This window comes from Cebus imitator, unplaced genomic scaffold (assembly GCF_001604975.1).
Source record: "Cebus imitator isolate Cc_AM_T3 unplaced genomic scaffold, Cebus_imitator-1.0 Scaffold506, whole genome shotgun sequence".
NCBI classification, from domain to species: domain Eukaryota; kingdom Metazoa; phylum Chordata; class Mammalia; order Primates; family Cebidae; genus Cebus; species Cebus imitator.
Genome location: NW_016107821.1, coordinates 1 through 26,155, shown reverse-complemented (window position 1 = coordinate 26,155; position 26,155 = coordinate 1). Strand labels below are relative to the sequence as shown.

The window sequence follows — 26,155 nt, the reverse complement described above, 5'->3', positions numbered from 1 at the left end:
AATTTAGCTACATTGGAAATGTCAGCATGGACTCAGGACCCCCCCCCCTTTTTTTTTTTTTTTGAGACAGTGTCTCACTGTGTCACCCAAACTGGAGTGCAGTGGCGCAATCTGCAACCTCCGCCTCCCAGGTTCAAGCGATTCTCCTGCCTCAGCCTCCCAAGTAGCTGGGATTACAGGCGCAGGCCACTATCGCCCAGCTAATTTTTGTATTTTTAGTAGAAACAGGGTTTCACCATGTTGACCACACTGGTCTTGAACTCCTGACCTCAAATGATCCACTCGCCTCAGCCTTCCAAACTGCTGGGATTATAGGCATACGCCACTGCACCTGGCCAGGAGCCTTCTTTAAAAAAAGCAGCGTGGCCAGGCATTGTGGCTCACACCTGTAATCCCAGCACTTTGGGAGGCCAACGTGGGTGGATCATCTGAGGTCAGGATATCAAGATCAGCCTGGCCAACACAGCAAAATTCCATCTCTACTAAAAATACAAAAATTAGCTGAGCATGGTGGGATGCATGTGTAGTCCCAACTGCTTGGGAGGCTGAGGCAGGAGAATCACTTGAACCCAGGAGGTGAAGGTTGTAGTGAAGCAAGATTGTGCCACTGCACTCCAGCCTAGGCAACAGAGCAAGCCTCCATCTCAAAAAAAAGGAGGGCAAGGGCAGTTTGTGTGAAGCACCACAAGGTTTTAAACCACCTCTTCTTGGATGTCATTGGGCCACTTGTCATGTAATAGGAAATCCCCTAATGGAACACCCTTCAGCTCAGTTGCTGGCCTTGATTACCATTCTCCACCGAAAGGAACCAAGGCTCAGTAGAGAAAGGTCTTGTTGTCCACGTGGAGCAGAGAAATTCAGACCACTTGAGGCCGCCTATTGCCAGAGGACAGAGATGCCTACAGGTGAGCCTCCAGTGGGCTCAGAAGGACAGGAGAGCAGGTTAAAGAGAGGGCTCCTGGAGTGGTTTTAAAGGTGAGGGTATGTCATCTATCTAGTGTTACATTTTATAAACACATAGAATCTGCAATTTATACCAATAAATTATGAGAACTCATTAGCATCTTGTATAAATCAACACAATATTAAATATTTAATACTAGGCATCAAAAATATGGTATGAAAGTCCACAGAAATTACAACATATTGATGACAAATATTTACCGCATCACAGAGAAAAGCCATAGCTACCAATATCAGTCAAAGTGTGGCATCAATTTCTCTCTCTCCTTTCTCCCTCTTACATACACACACACACACGCACACACACACACACATACACAGAGAGAGAGAGAGAGAGAAAGAGAGACAGAGACAGACAGAGAGAGGGAGAGAGAGAGAGACAGAGAGACAAAGAAGATCATTCAACTGATACAGAAAAGTCAATACTTTTGTTTCACTAATATGTATTCTCTCACTGGGTAACTAAAATAGTTATTATGGCAGCGACTAAAATAGAAAAAAAAAATAATGTGTCTGTTGAGTTGAAACAGAAAGAACTTTGAAATTCTGAGTGAGTGAATTACACAGAGAACCTCACACTGCGCTATTGCCCGAGCCTGCGGAAAGATACTTCCAGGAGGTTAACTTTCGTTCTGCCCCTTTCTGTTACCCAGGAAGCAGTCCAGGGCATCCTAACATTGTTTTTCACCAGTCATTTGCAGGTGTGGGCAGGCAGGCAGGGAGCCCTAGTGTCTAAAAGAGCCAGAAGGAGACAGAACAAGGGAGTCTCTTGCACCTGGAAGGTCTTCACTCCATGAAGGACCGTCCACGCTGCCTATGTACCTGCAATCTTGTAGGTTAATTTAGCTGGAGAAAAACACACCATGCTGGTCAGCCTCACTTTAAATAAATGACCACAGGCCTCAAGTGAGCCCTTTGAGCTGCTCTGCTAATAACTTTGTCACTTCCCAGTCCTTTCTCTCTCCTGACCTACTGCGAGATTATTTCATCCCCTCTCTTCCCTCCGGAAAACTCCACTACCTTTTCCCCTCCTCACCCTGATGCCTATTTCACTGAGAAAACAGAAGAAATAAAGACAGGCCTTCAAGCTACTTCATCTTCCCATCTGCAGGCAACTGTGTTGCAGTGTCCTGAAAGTCAAAGTTAAATATAGTCAATGTGGGAGTGCGCTTTGCAGTGTCAGGGAGTTCTATGAACTTACGCAAACGCTCTGTCTCTTATTGGCTGGCGGATGGGGTCAAGTTTCCCTCAATGGCCCTCAGCTGAAAGCAGAGTCCTTCTAACTCCAAAATGTATGACTTATTTTGGGAGTCGCATCTGGTAATAAATTAAAATAACCCTAAATTGTAGTCAAAGGCCAGATCTGCTTTAAAAAAAAAAAAATGATCCTGAAGATCTGAGTTTCATCAATCATTCAGAGATTACCAGTGGCTTCCTCCAGATGGGTCACCCCTGGTCCCCCACTGACTAAAGATTACACAATTTGGATTGTTTGTGTTGCCACTTCTGGAATCCCATCTGTTACAAACCAGAGGCGGGCCTTTTCCAAAGAGAATGTTTGCCTATAGAAATCACTGGCACTCTTCCATGTCACCTTATTAGATGACCTTTATGTCTTGAAATTTGGCTTCTCCTCTTTACTGGTGGTATCTCCATGCTGACTTCTCAAGTTCATTAATTTCATGTGGATGATACTTTCACCGGGACTGCATTTCAATATTCATATCCACAATGTCTAGACTCTGTGTCCACAGACAATTTCTCCCAGGTTATTTTTTCAAAAATGGGGGAGTAAGTAACAGTATTTCAGAATCTGATGTGTGCTATGCTCATACTGAGCTTGCCTTTTAATAAGAACTTATTCTGTTACTTACACAGCAGAAATTTACTTACTTTCTCCAAATGTGCTTTACTTATCAGAGCACCCATGCTGGCCAATGGATCAGAGGGAATGCCGACTTTCCACTCTCTGGTAGCTTCCACAAATCTCTTTAAAAATTCACTATAGATGCTCTTCTGGACAAAGATCCTGCTGGTACAGAGGCAGATTTCACCCTGCCAAGAATGAGAACAGTGAAAAGGCTGGGAACATTCTCCTTCATGGATAGAGCACCCCGCACTTTTGAGCACCTGCCATGTATCAGGCACTGGTAGGCAATGGGGTACGGTGTAAATAAGACAAAGTCCCCACCATTTGGAACACAGAGCCTTGTGGGAAAGACAATCAAAAACACAAGTAAATAAACTCGATACATAATAAAACTTCAGGTTGTGATGAAAGCCATAAAAGAAAATTAAGCAGAGGATGGGACGAGAAACTGATAGCAGGGGTGGGGGCAGCTATTTTACAAAAGGGAGTCATGGAGGGCACTTGCAAAGAGGGGATATTTGCATGGAATCTTGACGGATGTAAAGGCAGGAGACAGGAAAAGATCTGGAGGTGGGGAACTCTCCAGAGTAAGTACAGAGGACCTGCAGCAGGAATGGGCTGCTGTGCATGAGGAAAAAGCAAGAAGGTGGGCGGGGCTGAGGCTGGAGGAGGAGGCAGGGACAGGAGGTGCATGGTAGGAGAGGAGGTCAGGAGGCCAGCAAGGCTCTGTGGTGCAGTCTCGTAGGTTCATAAGGAGATTACGTTTTATTCTCAATATCATAAAAAAATAAGGGAGGGTTTTAAGCAGCAGAACAATATGATCGATTTACATTTTAAAATGCTCATTCTGGCAGCCGTGGGAAAATAGGATGGAAGGAAGCAAGTATGGGAACAGAGCAGAGGATTTAAGAGAATATTCTAGAAGTGCAGATGTGTGTAGGTAGTTTGGACCAAGAGGCATCCATGGAAATGCAGAGGAGTGACAAGGACCCACTGAGTTCAACAGACTGTTCCAGGGGCACAGGACCTCCAAAGTGTGATGGAGCTGGCACAGGCGCACTGGAGAAGTGATGGGATTCAGGATATACCTTAAAGACAGAACCAATAAGACCTGTTGATGCAAAGAGAGGGCAAGAACAAGAGTAGGCCACGGAGGGGATGGTGGTGCTGTTCCCTGGAAAGGCAGACACGAGGTGGGAAGGAAGGGGAGGGAGGGAAACGAGAGCTGGGCTTGGACACACTGGGTTTCAGACTCCTCACAGACATCAAATAGAGATGCTCAGTGTGCAATGGAAGGGTTATAACAGACTTCTCAGTGAAAAATAACCCTACCGTCTGGATATAGCACGTAACAGTTTACAAACCACATTCTAGACTTTCAAAGCATTATTTATGCATGACAAGTACATAAATGCATAAGTATTTTCACCATGTTTGTGTTTGGTCTTCACAACAATCCTAGGAAACAGAAGGATCCTGATTGTCTTGGTATTTGTACAAAGGTTCATTGTCCAGATTAAACCATTACTGTTTTGGAAATAATACATTCTTCTGCAACCAGGGTTACTGTTAGGGTCATCTCCATATCGAGCTTGGGCAATGTCAAAACACTTGATAGTTTCATTTGCACAAGTGCCCTGTGACATCAGGGAAGGAGAGCATAACGAAGAAGTTAGAGGGGTTTACCCAGTTCCCTGTCGCTCAGTGCCCAGAAAGCATTGGTAAGCATACCAAGGTGCCCAGAAGGAAGACTTTGGGGAGAGTAAGAAAAGGACAGTGTCATTCGTGGAGCGTCTGTCAAGCCGGACCCTGTGCAGGGTGCTTTCCTCATTACAATTCTGTGGTCTGTTAGCTTTCCCAGTTTACAGCTACGAAAGGAGTTTTGAATTAATACATGTCCAAGGTCACACAGAGATGCTTCAAAAGAGCCAACTACATTCAAGTAAGGAAGAAATATGCACTACATGGAATTCATCACTCAGCTAAATCAAGCACCTTTATTTATTTCGCCTAAAATCCATTTGTAACCTTGGATTAGCCAATTCATTAGGTGTATGTCTCTTTCCGCATCGACATTTTAAAACACCTCCAAGAGGAAGGTTCTCTGGGCAGACTCAAATCTTCACAAAATGCTGGTAGGAGGGAAGCTTACACTTCTTATCTTCATGCTCAGAGTTTGTTTTGTTTTGTTTCTTTTTTTGAGACAGGGCTTCACTTTTGTTGCCCAGGCTGGAATGCAATGGCACAATCTCGGCTCACCGCAACCTCCGCCTCCCAGGTTCAAGCAATTCTCCTGCCTCAGCCCCCTGAGTGGCTGAGATTACAGGCATGCACCATCACACCCAGCTACTTTTTGTATTTTTAGTAGAAACAGGGTTTCTCCATGTTAGTCAGGCTGATCTTGAACTCCTGACCTCAGGTGATCTGCCTGCCTTTTCCTCCCAAAGTGCTGGGATTACAGGTGTGAGCCACTGCACCCGGCCCAGAATTCCTTTTGATTTTTGTTTTTGTTTTTTGTTTGTTTGTTTTTTTGAGACAGAGTCTTGCTCTTATTGCCCAGGTGGGAGTGCAGTGGTGCAACCTCGACTCACTGCAACCTCTGCCTCCCGAGTTTAAGAGATTCTCTTAACTTGGCTCCCAAGTAGCTGAGGTTACAGACACCCGCCACTACACTTGGCTAATTTTTTGTATTTTTAGTAAAGACAGGGCTTCACCATGCTGGCCAGGCTGGTCTCAAACTCCTGACCTCAGGGGATCCACTCGCCTTGGCCTCCCAAAGTGCTGGGATTACAGGTGTGAGCCACTGCGCCCAGCTCCTCAGAATTTGTTTAATACAGAGTTCATCTTTCTCTAATATTAGTTTCTCAGACCACAAAATTTGTCCCTCTGTTAATATCTCTAAGCCATCAAAACACTTGGCTTCACTGTTCACTTGATACTTGCTTAATGATTAAATTAGTTATATTGTAAAAGTACATTGTCTATTGATCCAGAAACTATATATTTCTAGCTACTTCCTTTAGGAGTTACAGTGAGAGAGATAATTACACTTACGATTATCATGATGATAATAATTGAAAGTAACATTTTTCACTCTGTACTCATAAAAACCCTGTTAGAAGACATCATTATTGTTCACATGATTTGATTAGTGAAGCAATGCAGGTTCAAAAGTTTATGCAATATTCAATGTTACCTCAGTTAAGTCAATAGAGATATCTCTCTCACTACTCTTTCCATCTATGAAGTTCTAAGACTTTGGCCTATGTCTTTATTCTCTGTTAAAATAAAAATATCCTTTGAAGAAAATCATCCAGTGTTTATGTACACGTGCTATATCCTTGGTGGTATTCTAAGCATTGGCACTGAAAATACCACACGAAAGCGGGCACAGTTCCCATCTTCTTGCAGCCTACTGTTGATCTGGTCTAGTGTCCCCTCTCTTTTTTTTTTTAGATGGAGTCAACTCCAGTTGCCAGGCTGGAGTGCAGTGGCACAGTCTCAGGTCAGAGCAACCTCTGCCTTCTGGGTTCAAGCGGTTCTCCTGTCTCAATCTCCTGAGTAACTGGGACTACAGGCACCCACCACCACACCCAGCTAATTTTTGCATTTTTAGTAGACACGGGGTTTCACCAATCTGGCCAAGATGATCTTGATCTCCTGACCTCATGATCCACCCACCTCAGCCCCCCAAAGTGCTGAGATTACAGGCGTGAGCCACCGCGCCTGGCCTGGTCTAGTATTCTTAACTCTTTGGAATTCCACAGCCTTAAAGAATCTGACAAAAACCACAGAGGTCAGAGAAATACCTGTTACGTAATTTCAGGAGTGACAACAATGCCCTGAAGCTGATCCATGAATCCACACTGAGAAATCTTCTCTAGTCAGTTTCAGGTATTTAGAACTCAGTGTGTGGGTGCATTTGAAATACTTTTGAAATGGGAGTAAGGTTTTTTTTTTGGGAATCGGACATTTGGACCACAAGCAAAGACAAGGTTTAAGAAGAAAATAAAAGACAAGCCAGGGCAACTGTGTGAATAAGAAATAGAGATGCTTGGAGCAGCAAAATCAATCATTCCACCCATGGCTGGCACCTGATAAAAGTTGTGCAACTCAAGAAAAGGAGTTTGCTGAACTGAAGACTCTACAGGGCCATGAATTAATGCTAAAATTGAGCGGAGAGTTAATGGAATCACACAGTGTACTGATTCTGCTTTCACAGAAACGGCACTAGATTGACCTGCTCGCTCCCAGACGTTGCACTGTGATGAAACAGATCCAGCTTGACAGGACCACGGAAGGAAGGCAGAAGAACCCCTGGGGACATACCTGGTTGGCAAAGCTGGACCTGACGGTTGCCGGTACACACTCATCCAGGTTGGCGTCCTCAAAGACAATGGCAGGGTTCTTGCCCCCCAGCTCCAGCGAGAGCTTCTTGCAATAGGGAGCGCTCAGTTGGGTGATCCGCTCGGCGGTGGGCTGGCTCCCGGTGAAGGAGATCAAGGGCACCTCTGGATGGGACACCAGGGCCTCGCCCACCCTAGGCCCAGCTCCAAACACAATATTGACCACACCCGGTGGAACACCTGGATAGGAAACAGTATCAGTTATAGTAATTCTCCTCAGTATGTTGAAGAGTTCAAGTGCCATGGAAATTCTCCTTCAAAGTCCAATTGCTTGAATGGGGGTGGGTGGGGACGGAGGAAGCAATTGGGTTTTACAACACTTGGAACTTTTATGGCTACCTGTGGTTTAATAGCAAAGCAAAAACCACAGAGTCACGTCTGCCCACAGTACACACCAGGTGGGATTCCTCTGGATGCTTTGCCCTAGAGAAATGCAGGATAGAATACATTTTAGACAATTCATTCCATAATACTGACTAGACCTTAGGGGTTGAGGATGCAGAGATAGTCTCAGAGTTGAGGATTCAGAGATAGTCTGAGGCAGGTCAAGCACCCTGCTCCATCTTGGTGTCCAGGAGTCACAATGCAGTGTGAAAACATTAAGTAGAGAAGTGTATACATGCTGCAGAGGTGCAAAGAAGAGACTATCTTGGCCCAGGGGGGCAAGGCAAGGCTCCCCAGGGTGGGTGGGTTTCAGGTTGGAAGTCCTGTGCACCATCCACATAAAGAGTGTCATAATATTGTAGGGTCAACTTACAAGTACCACCAACAACCAAAAATGGGTGCCGCAATCTTTTCTATCACAAGACTCTGCTACCCTGTATCTTTGTGCATTTATGCATGTTTTTTCTTTTTATTTATTTATTTATTTTGAGATAGATTCTGGCCCTGTTGCCCAGGCTGAAGTACAGAGATGCCATCTCAGCTCACTACAACCTCCGCCTCCTGGGTTCAAGTGATTCTGCTGCCTCAGCCTCTCAAGTAGCTGGGATTACAGGCGCATGCCACCACGCCCGGCAAATTTTTGTATTTTGTGGACAACGGGTTTCGCTGTGTTGGCCGGACTGGTCTTGAACTCCTGACTTCAAGTGATCTGCCTGCCTTGGCCTCCCAAAGTACTGGGATTACTGGCATGATCCACCCGCTCCCGGCCTATGTATGTGTTTTCTGGACTTACTTGTTCCCTGCCTGCACACAACTAGAAGGTACACTAACGGCTGGGCGTGATGGCTCACGCCTGTAATCCCAGTACTTTGGGAGGCCAAGGCAGGCGGATCACCTGAAGTCAGGAGTTTGAGACCAGCCTGACCAACATGGAGAAACTCTGTCTCTACTAAAAATACAAAAAAATCAGCCAGACATTGTGGCGCATGCCTGTAATCCCAGCTACCTGGGAGGTTGAGGCAGGAGAATCACTTGAACCTGGGAGGTGGAGGCTGCAGTGAGCTGGGATCGTGCCATTGCACCCCAGCCTGGGCAACAAGAGCAAAACTCCGTCTCAAAAAAAAAAAAAAAAGAAGGTACACTAGCTAAGGGGCAGAAACAGGATCTGTTCTTTGCTCTCCATTGTATACGCTGTGCCACAGCCTAGTTTGGCACTGAGAAATAAAAATAAATCCTAAGCTCCCCCAACTGACTGAAAGGACCCTCTCTTGGCCACAGGGATCCCAGAGAAACCTTAAAAATTGAGTCCCCAATCATGATGGAATGGGAGGTCAAACATGCCACAATATGACCCTTCCTTATTAACCTTTAACCAGAATTCTTTTCTGAGTGTAAGCAGAAACCAGCTCTAAAACACAAGAAATGAACAACTCATTCCTCTATCGCTTCTAGCTAACCATCTGAAACTGCGACCAAATTTTCCTCCCTCTTTGCAGTTTCGAGGTGACAGCTCACCAGTCTCACAACGCATCCCTTCCTGAAAACTAACCACCATCTCAGGACTGGTTTTGCCTGACTTGCCAAGATTACATAGTGAGCATTTTCATGTCCTCTGCTTCACCTTTTGATATCAGATGGCCAAAAACTCCACCCTCGGATCATGCTACGGCTGCCATTTTTTGAGCATGTGATCCAGTGAAGACACATGATGCTTACCTGTGCATGCCCCTGTTTCTCCTTTCATAAATATTCATGACTCCTCCCATATCTCACTGAATATGAGTATTCAGCCACCCTGATCTGCATACATTTCTATTCCCTTTACCCCCACTCCAGGTACTTGTTCTCCGCTTTGGGCAGAGGCTACTCTTCCCAGCCTGCAGGATGGCCAGCCTGGACTCCCCATTGCTATCAGTGATTCACACCCTTCAGACCTCACAACCACCTCAGGAGGCAGGTAGTTTTATTATGCTTAATTCACCAGTAAGAAATCTGAGGCAAAGTGAGATTAAATAACAACGAGTAAGTAGCAAAGCCGACAGGTTAATGATTATTAAGTAAATGAATGAGTGAATGAATGCTTAGTGTACATTATTCAAATTAGAAATGGTTCATAAACGGGGGAAGCTTTAAAAAGAGAATCATCGTTATAATGTTCAAAAAGAGTCATCTGTATAATCACACTGTGTCCAGGCAGTTCTTAGGGTTTGCCTGGAGGTAGCAGAATTTATTCCCTCTATGTCCTCAGGCCTGACCTATGGTAGGTGCAGAAATCTTCCAGCATCTCAGCTTGTGACCTGCTCCCTTGCTTCTGGTTTCCTTCCCTTTGCTCCAGGTTAGAGAATCTCTCCTCATTAGAAACATACTCCTTTAGATACAGCCCATCTCTTCCAGAATCCATGTTTAAATTATAAATCATATGTATACTAATTTCACATTGATGATCCATTATCATCCAGAACATTCTCCCATAGAGCCACAGCCTTGGCCCAATCACCCTGAAGCTACAGTGAAGGCCCCATCCCAGTGAGTCCTCAGGAGACAGGTCGGAAGATGCCATAAGTTGTGATGGTGCCTGGCAGAGCCCCACTTCTTCTTTTTTTTCAAGATGGAGTCTCGCTCTGTCACCCAGCTGGAGTGCAATGGCTCGATCTCAGCTTACTGCAACCTCTGCCTCCCAGGTTCAAGCAATTCTCCTGCCTCAGCCTCCTGCGTAACTGGGATTACAGGCACCTGCCATCACGCCTGGCTAATTTTTGTATTTTTGTAGAGACAGGGTTTCACCATGTCAGCTAAGTTGGTCTTGAACTCCTGACCTCAGGTGATCCACCTACCTTGGCCTCCCAAAGTGCTGGGATTACAGGCGGGAGCCACCGCACCTGGCCAGAGTCCCACTTCTAAGGGTTGCATCTCTGTACCCAACGTGCACATTTGTTGAAATCTAGCTTAGGTCAGTCCCAGATTGTAGGTCACTGTCAGAGGAGTGGCCACACCCTGTGAGACCACCCCAGCTCTGGGCTGGGGCAATGAAAGTGTGGAAGGAGAAGCCCTCCCAGTAGATGATGAGATGAAAACAAGGACAAGTTTCCCAGTTTTCTGGATGGGGCCCTGCAACTCCACCGATGACGGGGCGTGCATGTGGGTGGATGCGGTGTGGTGCAGGAGGCGGGGACTATGAGGCTTTTTATCAACCCTGAAGGCAAAAAATAGATGGAATCACTGCTAATGTTCACAGTAGCATTTTAACCGAGGGTGAGAGAGAACACAGAAGCACTGCACATTTATCCCACAGTAAAACGAGCTCACTGCCGCAGCGGATTGCCTTGCCCACGACACATTAACATTTGCATTACGTTCCCCTGGGCTTGGATGCTAATGTCGGCTGGCCATTATTTCTCGGTACTATTTTGACATTTTATCCAGAAATTAATGGAATTTTTCTCAAATTATCTGCCCTATAACCCTGTAGAGATTCTGGTGATAAGAGAAGGAAAGCAGTTTAAAGGATAAATAGCAATTTAGCAAAACTCAGGGGAGGTGGCTCACAGACAAGTTAGAAACAGATGAGAACAGACAAGAAGGAAGGCCCTCAAATGCCAGGGGTTGCAGGGTGGCAGCAAGAAGAATTTTAGGCTTACATGGAGCACACCCCCCCCCAACACACACACATCCCTCATCTCCCCAGCACCCCCACACACCTATTGGGAAAGGCCAGGAAAATGCAGTCAGTGGGTACTGCAGGGATGAGGGCAAATATTTGGCACCCTCCAAGAAGAAAATGACTATTCCAGGAACCCCATAGAAGTATTCACTGTGTCCATTTTTTTTTTTTTTTTTTTGAGATAGAGTCTCACTGTCTCCCAGGCTGGAGCACAGTGGCACAATCTCAGCTCACTGCAAACTCTGTCTCCTGGGTTCAAGTGATTCTCCTGCCTAACCTCCTGAGTAGCTGGATGGAACTACAAGAGCACACCACGACACCCAACTAATTTTTGTATTTTTAGTAGAGACGCGGTTTCACCATGTTTGCCAGGCTGGTCTCAAAGTCCTGATGTCAGGTGATCTACCCAGCTCAGCCTCCCAAAGTGTAGGGATTCCAGGCATGAGCCACCATACCCAGCCTACTGTGTCCTTTTAAAAATGATTTTATTTCAAAGGAAGGTTATCCGTCAGGTCTGTTTAAATGCCCAGGACTGAAGGAGCTAGCTCTTTAAATGTCCAGAATGAATTAGTTATTTTTGCTTTTCCCTCTCCTGCTAAAATCCTCTCTTACATTGCTCTAAAGCAGATGACATAGATGTGGATAGCATTCCTCCCAATCCCAGTGGAGAAGCTGAGGGCTCAAGAGAGGAGCAAAGTGAACATGACAATCTCTGTATTTGTCAGGGGAGGAAGGTTCAGCAAAGTCAGCCCATGGAGGAAAGGAGAGACAGGCTAGCTTTGTTTAATGGGCTTCTTAGTTCACAAGAAATAAGATCAATGCTGTGCAAAGAGATGGAAACAGAAACCTCTCATGCACACCAGGTTCAGGGCAGACTGGTTGGGAAGGATAACTCATCGTGGATCCAGACGCGCTTGGTCTCAGGAGAGAGCAGTTAAGGGAACATGGGTCTGTGGCACCACCCCTGCCTCCAAGTCCCAGAAGAGGATAAGCCCCTAAGCCTAGTCCACTCTAGGGAACCTGCAGTCACCAGGCAGGGAAGAAATACGTCGCACCTTTGCAGACACCAAGGACTTCATTTTACAAAGAATGTGGGGTCTTTTGTAGCGGAGGAACATGGGAAGGGTTGGGTCATTTAAATCACATACCCCACTCCCCACCCCTTGACCCCAGCTCCACCTCGAAGCCTCAGATCGCCATAGATGAAAACTCAGAGTCTCAGGCTGGGAGGTCTCATTCCTCTGCAGGACCCTGGGATCCTAAGGCCCAATGCCATTCCCTAAACAGCCTCCGTTTTAAGCCATCATCTTCCTCGTGGAGTAAAGAACTGGCTAGGGTTTACTGGAAGCTAATGTGTATGTCTGGGCTTCAAAGAAAGGTGTTCCAAAGTGGGAGCGAGGAATGGACTCTTACCCATGAGGCATTCTGTGGATACAGGAGAGCCCAGAAGTGCCTCTCTGTGGGCTGCAAGGCAGCAAGGACTCAGCTAGAAAGACAGTGAGCTGTCTTCACCACTCCACCGTCACTCCTGCCCTGGATGTGCGGTGACATAGCCAAAATGGGGACTTCTCAAAGGGGGCTGCTGGGGTCTCCTGCCTGCTACCTTCAAACCGTGCCAGCCTGTTCCTGTGGGCAGCTACATCCCAAGAACAAAACCCTGAATGCAGCCAATAAAGTATTAGCAGAAAAAGAACAAGGAGCAAACACGTGAGCCTTGATGTGCGAGGAAAATGCCGTGTTGTATCAGCTTTCCAGTAGCGGTCCCTAAGGCAGGGAAAACTGAAGGATGTATGTTTCCATCTCTTGAAATCGGGCTACTTCTACAAGGTATTCTATAGCTAAGCAAACTATAGGTGTACCTAGCAATATTCTTACTGTCATCAAGTTTAACTTGAGATTCCAACTTAAATTTAAATTGACTCTCTGGAGCAGGCTGGTGTCTTTGATTTGATCAAGCTGTTTAAGTCTGTGTCATTATTGTGCTGCCCGTCACCCACCCTGGGGAATGGAACTGGCCTGAAGACAGGAAGCAGGGTGAGGGAACCCTGTGCGTGCAGGGGATTTCTCAGAAAAGGATCAGAAAGACAAAGCCCAAGACGTCACTGGAATCGACTGTGCTGCATAAACTATAACTTTGCTTCAACTCTGTGCTTGCCCCCCAACCCCAACACCTAGTTACCTGCTTTATTCAGGAGTTTGCACAACATCCACGCAGTCACTGACGTCAGCTCACTGGGCTTGGCGATCACGGTGTTCCCTGCAGCCATGGCTGGAGCTATCTTCCAGGTCAGCAAGTAGAGGGGCAAATTCCAGGGGCTGATCAGACCAGCTAAGGGATGAAAGAAGCACTGCCAGTGACGGCATACCCCTCTGAGGCGGACTGGCCAAGCGGGGTTATTAATGCAAGACTCCATGCTGCAGGAAACTTAGCTTATTCTTCTGACTTCTTCCCAAGCTTTGCTTATTTGTAGTCACCTTCAGGGAAATAATTCTGAAATAAATTTAAAGCAACTGTATCTTTTAAAACAGAGTAAAGTCAATATGATTTACTCATTTCTTGATGGCTCATGACTATGAACAACAGCAACATAAGCTCCAGAGCTAAAGAGTGGACCTATCACATACCCAAAGGAATACAAATCATTCTATTATAAAGACACATGCACACACATGTTCATTGCAGCACTTCGCTGTTCACAATAGCAAGACATGGAATCAACCCAAATGCTCATCAATAATAGACTGGATAAAGAAAATGTGGTACATACCCACCATGGAATACTATGCAGTCATAAAAAGGAATGAGATCATGTCCTTTGCAGGGAGATGGATGAAGGTAGAAGCCATCATCCTCAGCAAACTAACACAGGAACAGAAAACCAAACACTGCATGTTCTCACTTATCTGTGGGAGCTGAACAGTGAGAACACACGGGAACAGGGAAAGGAGCAACACACACTGGGGCCTGTGGGGTTGGGGGGTGGGGTCAGCGGGAAGAGCATTAGGGTAAAGAGCTAATGCATGCTGGGCTTGACACCTAGGTGATGGATTGGTGGATGCAGCAAACCACCACGGCCCACGTTTACCTATGTAACAAACCCGCACATCCTGCACATGTACCCCTTAAAAAAATAAAAATAAAAAATAAAAAAGGGTGGTCACCTGTCACTAAACAGTTCCAGAATGTGATGCATTTTGAGATTTATAGACTGAGCTTTACTTTTTCAAAAACGTCTCCTTCCTCATTATTTTATCTGTCCGGCTGCTATTTCTTCTAACAAGTTTCTTTACCTTTATTTCAAATCTGTTGTGGGTTGAGACATAAGATCTCAAGCTTTATGTAATTATTCATAAAATTAGGGGCCAGTCGGCTCTGCATGTTCCTTGTGAGGACTCTCCTATCAGTAAAGCCCACAACCTTTGGCACATGGATTGTGATATCATCCATTTGACTATTTGGATCTTTAAAGAAAAATTCTCTCTAGATTGTCACTTGTATCCTGACCAGATAGGTTTGCTGGATAAGTAATATAACCAGCATCAAGAATGTGTCTCCATGCAATGTTCTGAAACTATCCAGGTTTCCAACCACAAAACACACAAATATAAAAATCTACCTTCTGAAAGGAAATGCATTCACCTTATTTTATACTCTTGCCCCAAGCCTGTGCTATGAAAGCAAATGCATCTTTTGTATTATTAAATTTCCCATTGAAAAATCCACTCTTTAGGGAATAACAGTATTTTTGCAGCAAAACTTATTAGTATACTTCTTAGGAGGAAGTAGAGCTTTCCACAATGCCTTGACAACATAATTTCTGAAGGGTTCAAAGAACCAAAACAAAAAGATGTCACAATTTTTTTCCTTTTAAGTTGTATTCATAAAATAGAACAAATTGAAGAGGGTTGTTTTTTTTCTCCGATGAAACAGTGGCATCTAGTGGACAGTTTTAGTCATTGCAGACACTTATAGTTCCTCCAAAGGTCAAGAAGTAAAGGCATGCATGAAGTGAAATAATTCTCAGTTCGGGCTTATTTATCACATACCTGGCACCATCCTATATGCCCTACACTTATTAATTTATTTAATATACATATATGTAGATGAAAGTAAATTATTATTCTAGATTTTCATATAAGATACTGAAGCACATAGAAGTTAAGTGACTTTCCCACACAATTCTAAATGATAATTTTTCTTTTTCTTCTTTTTTTTTTTTTTTGAGACGGAGTTTCTCTCTTGTTGTCCAGGCTGGAGTGCAGTGGCACCATCTCAATTACTGCAAGCTCCGCCTACCAGATTCAAGAGATTCTCCTGCCTCAGCCTCCCTAGTAGCTGGGATTACAGGATCGTACCACCACACTGGCTGATTTTTGTATTTTTAGTAGAGAGAGGGTTTCTCCATGTTGGCCAGGATGGTTTTGAATTCCCGACCTCTGATGAGCTGCCCACCTCGGCCTCTCAAAGTGCTGGGATTACAGGTGTGAGCCACTGAGCCCAGACTGATTTTTCCTTTTTAAGTCATAGGTAGCAAAAAATCAAACAAACAAAATCCTGGTATGTGCATTTACATATTTACTCTTAGCATCATTCTTTTCCCTATGTTTTTCCAAGGCAATATTCCAGGAATAAATAGGGAACATGAGGCCCCGTGTGGTGGCTCACGCCTGTAATCCCAGAACTTGGGGAGGCCGAGGCAGGAGGATCACTTGAAGTCAGGAGTTCGAGACCAGCCTGGACAACATAATGAAAACCTGTCTCTGCTAAAAATACAAAAATTAGCTGGGCATGGTGGCATGCGCCTGTGGTCCCAGCTACTCAGGAGGATGACTGGAGAATCACTTGAACCCAGGAAGCTGAGGCTGCAGTGAGCCGAGATCACACCACTGCACTCCAGCCGGGTGACAGAATGAGACTCCATCTTAAAAAAAAATAAAGTAGGGAATTTAACACAAAGAAAGCAGACTAGAAATAGATTTTGGAGGCCAATAGATTTTAGGTAAAAGAAAAATATCAGCTCTTCTTTTTCCTTGGCCTGTTCGTTGAGGGCAATGCTATAGCATGCTGTGAGCATCTGCAAGCAGAACCAGGAGGCGGGAGCTCACTGAAGGCCACCTACCGACTCCCACAGGGGTCCGCACCGTGTAGTGCATGCAGCCCAGGTGGTCCATCTGCGTGCACTCTGACGTGTGGTGCAGGATGGAGGAAGCGAAGAACCTGAAGTTCTGCACAGACCGGGGAATATCCATGGTTCTTGCCAGTGCTAAGGTTTTCCCTGTAAGAAGCAAGCAACAGAAAGCACTGTTGGCTAATGGAGACACTCTGTCAGCTTTCACCGCACACAAGTCCCATCCCCACTCACACTGAAATGGCCTGGATTCCTTCTAGCCTGTGGCAGGCATTCCTTGACCCCACAAAGAGTTGATCATGATTTGATAAAACCATAGAATATTTAGCTCTAAGATTGGAAACTGAGGTGGGAGGTTAAGCTGAGTCAATAATCTTTGTTTTGTAGGACTAAACACGTGATTCTCATCATGAATTTGCCAGATGCTACCACTTCACCCACACAAACTCTAGCAATTCAAAATCACGAAGCTTTATACCTGTGACAAAGGCATTGAAATATGGGGGTTAGGACAGTCGTATTTGCACATCACAAATACACCTGTGATGTGTATTTCATGACCTTCCAACACAGGGTAGAGTCATCAGAAGGACGGCTGGGAATGCCCTGGCACGGGATGCTATGTGTCACCTGCTCGCCCATCACATGCCCTGCACATCCTAACTCCTGGATAGAACAGAAAGAGAAACATAAGCTGACCTGGACGGTTACTGAGTTCTCTTTAGTGATGCAGGGAGACTGGCCAGGAACACTAGCAGAGAACTATTTTTGTTCTAAGGGCTTGGATTCAGGGGCTTCCTAATTTTTTGGTTGGTTTATAGCACACATGTAATTTTTAAAACTCTTTTGGGCAGCTGAGGTAGGTAGATCACAAGGTCAGGAGATGGAGACCATCCTGGCTAACACAGTGAAAACCCGTCTCTATTAAAAACACAAAAATTAGCTGGTTGTGGTGGCACGCACCTGTAGTCCCAGCTCCTCTGGAAGCTGAAGCAGGCGAATCGCTTGAACCCAGGAGGCAGAGGTTGCAGTGAGCCGAGATCCCACCACTGCACTCCAGCCTGGTGGCAGAGTGAGATTTTGTCTCAAAAAAAAACAAAAACAAAAACAAAAAAACAAAAAACCTCTTGGCTTATCCTAACAGATATTCTTATAAAAATTTACAGGTATTTACTCCGTTACCCTGACCTCTGGGAAAAAGTGGGAAAAAAAATGAGAAAATACGTCGGGAATGGAATGGTGACTGACATATCAGAAAACATCCTAAATAATCTGACTGTGTCACTGCTTTTCGGATTATCTTTACTTTGAAATTCTCTGCTTAGGATGGGTAGGAGGCTACATGATCAGCCCTAGTTCTTCATTTCTTCCTATATCCATGCCCTTTGCTGTATATATTTGCATTTCCTTTCATCCAATGGTCGGAGTATATTTCTTTGCCCCTCCGCTTTTGGATCCAGCCATGTGACTTTCTCTGGCCACCTGAATGAGGCAGAGGTGGGCCAGCTGCAAGTCCTGGCCTTCCCGGGCCTGGAGCAGGGGAGGGTTTGCTCTCCAATCCTACTATTGCCAGAGGAGCAGGTGCATGGGCTGGCCCGGTGGCCCCAGGAGGGGTAACATGAATAATCAGAGATGCCCTGAGTCCCGTGTTAAAATTAAGAGGTAACTCTCACCTTGGTCTTTGGATTCGGCCTGAGCAAACTCCTCCAGGGACTGCTCCAGCAAGTCCGCCACCTGGTTCAGGACCCGGGAGCGCTCCTGGGGGCTCCGCGATGACCAGCCGGGAAAGGCTTCTCTGGCGGCCTTGACCGCAGCTTCGATCTTTGAGGAGCAAATGGGAGAGAGGGTCACCTTAAAGCTGTTACTCCTGAGGGAACGGATGGAACCAGAATCCTCAAGTCCCCACACATCTATTTTTTTTTTTTTAGACGGAGTCTCACCTTGTAGCCAAGCCTGGAGCGTGGTGGCACGATCTTGGCTCACGGAAACCTCTGCCTCTGGCATTCAAATGACTCCCACCTCAGCCTCCTGAGTAGCTGGGATTACAGGCATGTGCCACCATGCCCAGCTAATTTTCTATTTTTAGTAGAAACGGGGTTTCACCATGTTGGCCAGCTGGTCTCGAACTCCTGAATTCAAGTGATCCTCTTGCCTCGGCTTCCCAAAGTGCTGGGATTATAGGCGTGAGCCACCATGTCCCACTCACACCTAATTTTGAATATTCAATATGTCCCAGTGCTGAACCACCCACAAAGTAGATGACACAGGTGTTTACATGACCAGCAAAGGAGAGGTATCACAGAAACAAACAAACACACTCCATTTCAACCAATGCATGCAGAATGTGGCAATCAGATTGTTAGAAAGAAGCTATTTGAATTTTAACAGATGTATATTTTCAATCAATCATTTCAGAAACTAGAATTTTTAAAATATTGTGGGCCAGGAGTGGTGGCTCATGCCTGTAATTTTAGCATTTTGGGAGGCTGGATTGGGAAAATTACTTGAGCCTAGGAGTTCAAGACCAGCCTGGTCAACATAGTGACACCCTGTCTCTACACAAACTGTTTGCATGCCTGTAGTCCCAACTACTCAGGAGGCTGAGGTGGGAGGATCACTTGACCCCAGGAGGTAGAGGCTGTAGTGACTGTAATTGTGCCACTGCACTCCAGCCTAGGTGACACAGTTGGACCCTGTTTCAAAAAAATATAATATATATAGTTTACATGTAATATATATGCAATATATACTATATATAATATATAGTATGTGTAATATATAGTATATACAATACATATAGTGTAGAAGAAGAAAATTAATCTAGGTATGTGGAATCTCTAAAGCTCCTAACTCAGCTGTGACATATCTTATAAGGTCTAAAATTTTGGGTGAAATCACATCCTCAGACTGTCATTTTCCTTTGAAATAACTAATTATATTCATAACTTATGACTAATTTTTATATAATGGAACATGCTAATGAGTATTGCTATGCCCCTTTTACATATGAAAAAACGGAGCCACAAAAAAGTAACTTGCCAGAGGTCACACAGCTAGTAAGTGGCAGAATCAGGACTCAGACCCAGATTTTGGTGGTTCCCAGAACCACGGGTTTCTCTGCCTGCTGCCTGGTTCTGCCCAGGGGAAAGACCTTACTGAAGAAGAGGAGATTTGTGGCTGAACAGATGGCTTGGGTACCTGGTTTTAGAGTTACATACAAAAGGAAACAATATATGTATGGGAAGGTATAGGAAGGGTCAACTCATGGCCAAAATGTGATGTAGGCAAAATAATTTTCAAGTCCTTATCTGCTTGTCTCTTCTCTCCAGCAATGTCTAAGTAATATCTTCTCCAGAGATAACAAATCCCTAACCCGCATCTCACTCCTCTCCTTTCTCACATGCATGAAAAATTATTATAATCATAACTGGCTTCCACCACTGTACCCTGGCTCGGACTCAGAATCCTTTTCCAGAGGCTTCTGGTGGCCACGAGCATCTTTCTTGGAGCACTTGACCTGAAGCAATCTAGCCGCCTGAGCCTGTGCTAGCCCTCATGCAAAACCTGACCCGCACCCCTCCTTCATTTTCCTTGTGCAAAGTCACTGATATGGTTAGGCTTTGTGTCCCCACCCAAATCTCATTTTGAATTATAATACCTATGCGTCAAGGGAGGAAAGTGATTGGTTGGTGGGGGCAGTTTCCCCCATGCTATTTTCATGATAGTGAGTGAATTCTCATGAGATCTGACGGTTTTATAAATGGTAGTTTTTCCTGGGCCTCACATGCTGTCTTACCTGCCACCAAACATGACTGCTTCCCCTTCTGCCATGATTGTAAGTTTCCTGAGGCCTCCCAGGCCATGCAGAACTGTGAAACAATTAAATCTCTTTCCTGTATAAATTACTCAGTCTCGGGTAGTATCTTTATAGCAGTATGAGAATGAACTAATATGGTCACTTTCAGCTGAGCTGAAGTAAAGTATCAAATGATTCTCATCTTAATTAGAAATTTCTAGAAATATGGTGGCTTCACCTCAAAAACTAAATCTCTAATGTGGACCTGCAGACAGGTCAGGGGACGAGATGGCTTTGGTGACCTCCACCACCAGCTACAGCCATGAGGAAGCCCCACTGCCAGCCAGCAAGAAAAGGGTGAATTCCTCCAGTCAGTGTAGAAATCTGATCTTTTTGCTATTCAGAAAATTCAAGTTCACTAACATTTTCTAAGTTGCCTTATGGCATATCTTACGTTCATGTAATATAGAATACATATTAAGTACTATATACAATAATATGAGTATAAGCTAATACATAGAAAGAATTTACTATATGCCAAGCACTAAGGGCTTAACACATATGAGTCTGTTTAATCCTCAGAATGACACTCTAAATTAGGCATCATTATTATCCCCATTTTATAGATGTGGAGACTGAGGCATGCAGAAGTTCAGCTCTAAGTCAAGGCTGTAGATACAAAGTGGTGGAGCTAGTCTTTGAACCAGGCAGTCTGACTGTAGTATGTGCTCATGACCACAACGCTATAATGCAAATATGCTATGCACACAGGTGTGCATGTGTGTGCACACATGTGTACATGACCATGGATCTAAGCATCAGAGATGAGAGTGTTAGCACTGTCCTCTGTAAAATAAGATTTCTTATTTAACATAGATTGTCCAAAGAAGCAAGTTGTAACAACCTAGAAATCTCATAATAGAGATTTCTGTTACAACTTGCTTCTTTGTTTTTCATAATAGAGATTTCTAGGTTGTTACAACTTGCTTCTTTGGAATATCCATGTTAAAGGGCTTAGTGGATGCATACTACCAGACTTAAAATATACTACAGAGCTATAGTAACCAAAATAGCATGGCACTGATATAAAAACAGACACATAGACCAATGAAACAGAATAGAGAACCCAGAAATGAATCCATACTTTTACACTCAACTCTTTTTTTACAAAGCTGCCAAAAATATGCACTGGTGAAAAGATAGTCTCTTCAATAAATGGTGCTGGGAAAACTGGATAACCATACACAGAAGAATGAAACCAGACCCCTATCTCTCACCAAATCAAATCAAAATAGATTGAAAATTTAGATAGATGTAAGACCCAAAACTATGAAACTACTATAAGAAAACACAGGATAAATGATTCAGGACATTGATTTGGGCAAAGATTTTTTTGGGGTAAGACTTCAAAAGCACAGGCAACAAAAGTAAAAGAATTCTTGAACCCAGGAGGTGGAAGTTGCAGTGAGCCGAGATAGTGCAACTGTACTCCAACCTAGGTAACAAGAGCGAAATTCCATCTAAAAAAAAAAAAAAAAAAAAACATGAAATAACATCAAGCTAAAAAGTTTCTACACGACAGAGGAAACAATCAACAGAGTTAAGACAACCTACAGAATGGGAGAAGATATTTGCAAACTATTCATATGACAAGGGATTAATAACCTCAATAGCCCCCCAAAAAAATCCAACTTAAAAATGGGCAAATGGTCTGAGTAGTTATTTCACAAAAGAAGATGTACAAATGGCCAACCGGTATCTTAGAAATGCTCAACGTCACTAGTAATTAGGGAAATCCAATGAGATATCATCTTATCCCAGTTAAAATGACCATTATCAAAAAACAAGAAATAAAGAAGTCTGGTGAAGATGCAAAGAAAAGGGAAGATGCATATGCTGTTGGTGGGAAAGTAAATTAGTGCAGCCACTATAGAAAACAATATGAAGATTCCTCAAAACAAATAAAACTTGAACAACCATAGCAATCCTCCTACTGGGAATTTATCCAAAGAAAAGGAAATTGGTATACCTGTACCCCATGTTTATTGCAGCGCTATTTACAATAGTCAAGATATGGACTCAACCTAATGTCCATCAATAGATAAATGGATAAAGAAAATATGGTATAGGCCAGGCGCAGTGGCTCACGCCTGTAATCCCAGCACTTTGGGAGGCCAAGGCGGGCAGATCACGAGGTCAAGAGATTGAGGCCATCCTGGCCAACATGGTGAAACCCCGTCTCTACTAAAAATACAAAAAAATTAGCCAGGCATGGTGGCACGCACCCGTAGTCCCAACTACTTGGGAAGCTGAGGCGGAAGAATCGCTTGAACCCAGGAGGCGGAGGTTGCAGTGAACTGAGATTGCGCCACTGCAATCCAGCCTGGTGACAGAGCAACACTCCGTCTCGAAAAAAAAGAAAAGAAAATACAGTATATACACACAATGGAATATTATTCAGCCATAAAAAGGAACAAAATCCTGTCATTTGCAGCAACAAGATTTGAGCTGGAGGATATTATGTCAAGTGAAATAAGCCAGGCACAAAAATACAAATATCTCATGTTCTCACTCATTTGTGGAAACTAAAAAAAGTTGATCTCATGAAGGTAGAGAGTAGAATTATGGTTATCAAAGGCTGGGAAGGGTAGAGGAGAGAATCAAGGCTAGCTAATGAATACAAAAATATGATTAAAAGAAGTAAGTTCTATTAGAGTGACAATGGTTAACAATAATTTATTGTATATTTCACAATAGAAGAAAAAATTTTGAATGTTCCCAACACAGAGAAATGATCAATGTTTAATGTGATGGAGATCCTAATTACACTGATTTGATCATGACACACTATATGCATGTATCAAAATGTCACATATGCTCATGAAGATATACAATTATTATGTATCAATTTTTTAATTTTTTTAAAAGGGTGTAACGACTGCAAAGCACATAGCAAAAGTTTAATAAATGGGAGCCACTGTTAGCAGTGCCAGCAACATTTTTCTGAGTGATGTTTTGGGAAATTGGACATGTCGTTTGTATGGTAATCATATTTTTCACGCCAGCAACGCAACTGCCAAATATCCTATCTGATCCTATCTGCTTATGGGATCAGATAGGATATTTGGAAGTTGATTGCTGAGAAATGGAACATATCTATTACTCTACTAGCTGGTGCATCCATTCCTCATTCTATTATCTAAAAAGGGATGAGCCAGTAGCTGCAGGAAATAGTTCAGCTGAATTTGGCATGTTTGTCATTTTTAACTTCACTTTGGCAAACAAGGAAGAGTGGAAAACACAAAGCCGGATTTCCCACAGCTGTGTTAGGTCATTTGAAGCAAACAAAATTGCAGATTATAATTTAACCAATGAATTAGCCAACATTTGCAAACATTAATCCCTAAGTCTAAAGGTTTATTTTTAATGCAAGACAGATTTGAAGTATTAACAAGAGAAAAAAATAGCAGTGTTCTTCAAAAAAAAACTTTGCATGTAATACATATTTTTATATGAAGGCTATAATTATATTTTAAATAATCTAGTTCTTTGTGCCTTAAAGAGAACAAATTATAACCCATAAGACATTAGATGACTATACATACATCAGCTACATTTACCACTCCCAATATATTTACATTCTCAATGCAATAATTGATAGCTAATCAAATATTTTACAAAATTTCCCAAGTCAAATTAATTTTACATCACTAAAAATTGTAATACATATACCATTAAACATTTTGAATAAGAAAAAAGATGCTGTTAAATTTAACTCCAAAAATATATGGGAATTTGATTTTGAGTTTCATCATTCAAATGATTGATTTTATTTTACTAGGTATTTTGAAGATATGACAAATTATGAGAAGACAATCTAAAACAAAGCCCACAGTTTTTTGCCTGTCTGTTTTAGTAAAGCTACACATTTTTCTTCTTTTTTTTTTTTTTTTTTTTATGCTTTGTGTATTGTTCTGTTTTGGTCAATGCACCAAGAAGCTACACGTTTTTTTAAATTCCATGGATATAGTGGTAAATTTAAGCAGTGCTTGGTGGAGAGAAAGGAATATTTAACAAAGTGATCATTACAAATAATACTTTGTACCAGACACTGATTAGAAAATGTTTGAGAATTACAAAAACAAAAACTGTACACACGGCTGTGTTAGGCTGGCTAGAAAAATGACTTACTTCTGAATATAGTAAGAGATTTGTTCTACGTATCATACAGTCCAGTCACAAGGTAAACCTTCCTAGAACCAGAATCTTCCTTCTATCATGTTTAACAATCCTACATCTTCCCCCAACTCCCTCTGCCTTTAGAAAATTGTTACCCATAATTGGCCAACATATTAAACACATTTCAGCCTTGTTTAAGTGCATATACTCACCTCGTCTTTTCCACTATTCGGAACTCTACAATACACTTCCCCTGTTGATGGGTCGTAAGAGTCTATATATGAGCTACAAGGTAAAAATTTTCCATCTATAAAGTTTTCCAGCATCAAAAGTGCCTTTGTTGCAGCCATGGCAAGGAAAAGTTCTGCCTTTCCTCTTTACGACTGAGCACTCAGGTTGTCCCACCACTGTCTGGACTCCTGAGCGAGTATCCCAGATCCCCGCCCCCATTTTTCCCTTTGCCAATCAGTGAACATGGGAGGACAGCTGACGCTCTCAGAGGGCATTCCAGTCTCAAACTCAGAACTAAGAGGGCGGTTGAATGTTTCACAGACTCCTAGTACATTCTGTGACATGTATAATTGTGTGTAAAACTAACAGCTACTTATGTGTTCATAGTCCTTTAAAATTGTCAAAAGGCATCAGTGCCTGTGATTTTATTGGGTTCACACCATCAACTGTTCATTGCTCAAACACTGATTGGATGCCAGGCCCTGAAGCAAGTCCTCTACATGAATTTACTCATTTATTGCACACAACGATCCTATGTGAAGCAACCATTACTTCCTCTCTTTTATAGAGGAAACTGAGCCTTGAAGAGGTTCGACCATTTTTCCATAGTCACCTAGTTAACAAGGGATGAACTGCAGCCCTTTAATCTCCAAGTCATACACTTTTTCCTCAGCGCATGACTGCTCACCCTGCAGAGGTGACTGAAGACAGACACCCTCTTTCCATTGCTCCTCTGTTTTTCTTTACCCTGGCTGCCTTCTCTTGGAAGAGCTGTCTCTCCATCCCCGAACCAGGGGTACAGTGGCACTCACATCTTCCTAGGTGTGCCTTGCAAATAACAACAAGCCAAAAATGTGTATGACCCACACAGCAAGGGGTTCGGATCCATGACGCAGCTGAGAGCTTCTACAAATTGGTAAGAGGAATGAGCACCCCAACAGAAAAGATAAGCAAACATACAAAAGAAGCAATCCACAGGTAAAGGAACACAACTGGTTAATGAATATCTTAACCATGTTCAGCCTTGTTAATCAAGGAATGTGAGCTCCTAGGCTCAAGTGATTCTCCTGCTTCAGCCTTCCAAATCACTGGGACTACAGACGCCTGCTACCACGCCTGGCTAATTTTTGTATTTTTTGTAGCGACAAGGTCTCACTATGTTGGCCAGGCTGTCTTGAACTCCTGGGCTCCAATGATCCTCTTGCCTCAGCCTCCCAAAGTGCTGGGATTACAGGCTTGAGCCACTGCCCCCAGCCATAACCACATTCTTGGCAAGAGCTCAATCTCCTCACCCAGGAAAAAGAAGAACAGTATAAACATGTTTAAAGAGGTACATTTTCTCTCAGCTTAAAAATGTTAACATTCCTTTTCTAGGCTACCTTTTTGTTCTGAAGTGAACTTTTTGTTTTTGTTTTTGTTTTGAGACAGAGTCTCACTCTATCGCCAGGCTGGAGTGCAGTGGTGCGATCCCGGCTCACTGCAACCTCCGCCTCCTGGGTTCAAGTGACTCTCCTGCCTCAGCCTCCTGAGTAGCTG

The 26,155-nt window shown here is 43.6% G+C and overlaps 1 protein-coding gene across 1 annotated transcript in view; it reads right to left on the bottom strand.

The window, feature by feature from the left end:
- ALDH8A1 (aldehyde dehydrogenase 8 family member A1) overlaps nucleotides 1–25,025 on the bottom strand; it is a 34,150-nt gene extending 9,125 nt beyond the window's left edge. The window contains exons 1-6 of the mRNA XM_017513844.2: nucleotides 24,601–25,025; nucleotides 18,087–18,234; nucleotides 16,405–16,560; nucleotides 13,464–13,613; nucleotides 7,163–7,419; nucleotides 2,857–3,018 (exon numbers count right to left, since the gene is read on the bottom strand). Of these exons, the coding sequence (XP_017369333.1) occupies nucleotides 2,857–3,018; nucleotides 7,163–7,419; nucleotides 13,464–13,613; nucleotides 16,405–16,560; nucleotides 18,087–18,234; nucleotides 24,601–24,738 (1,011 nt within the window). The 5' untranslated portion in view covers nucleotides 24,739–25,025. The remainder of the gene's footprint in view (nucleotides 1–2,856; nucleotides 3,019–7,162; nucleotides 7,420–13,463; nucleotides 13,614–16,404; nucleotides 16,561–18,086; nucleotides 18,235–24,600) is intronic.
- Between the last annotated feature and the right edge of the window lie 1,130 nt (nucleotides 25,026–26,155).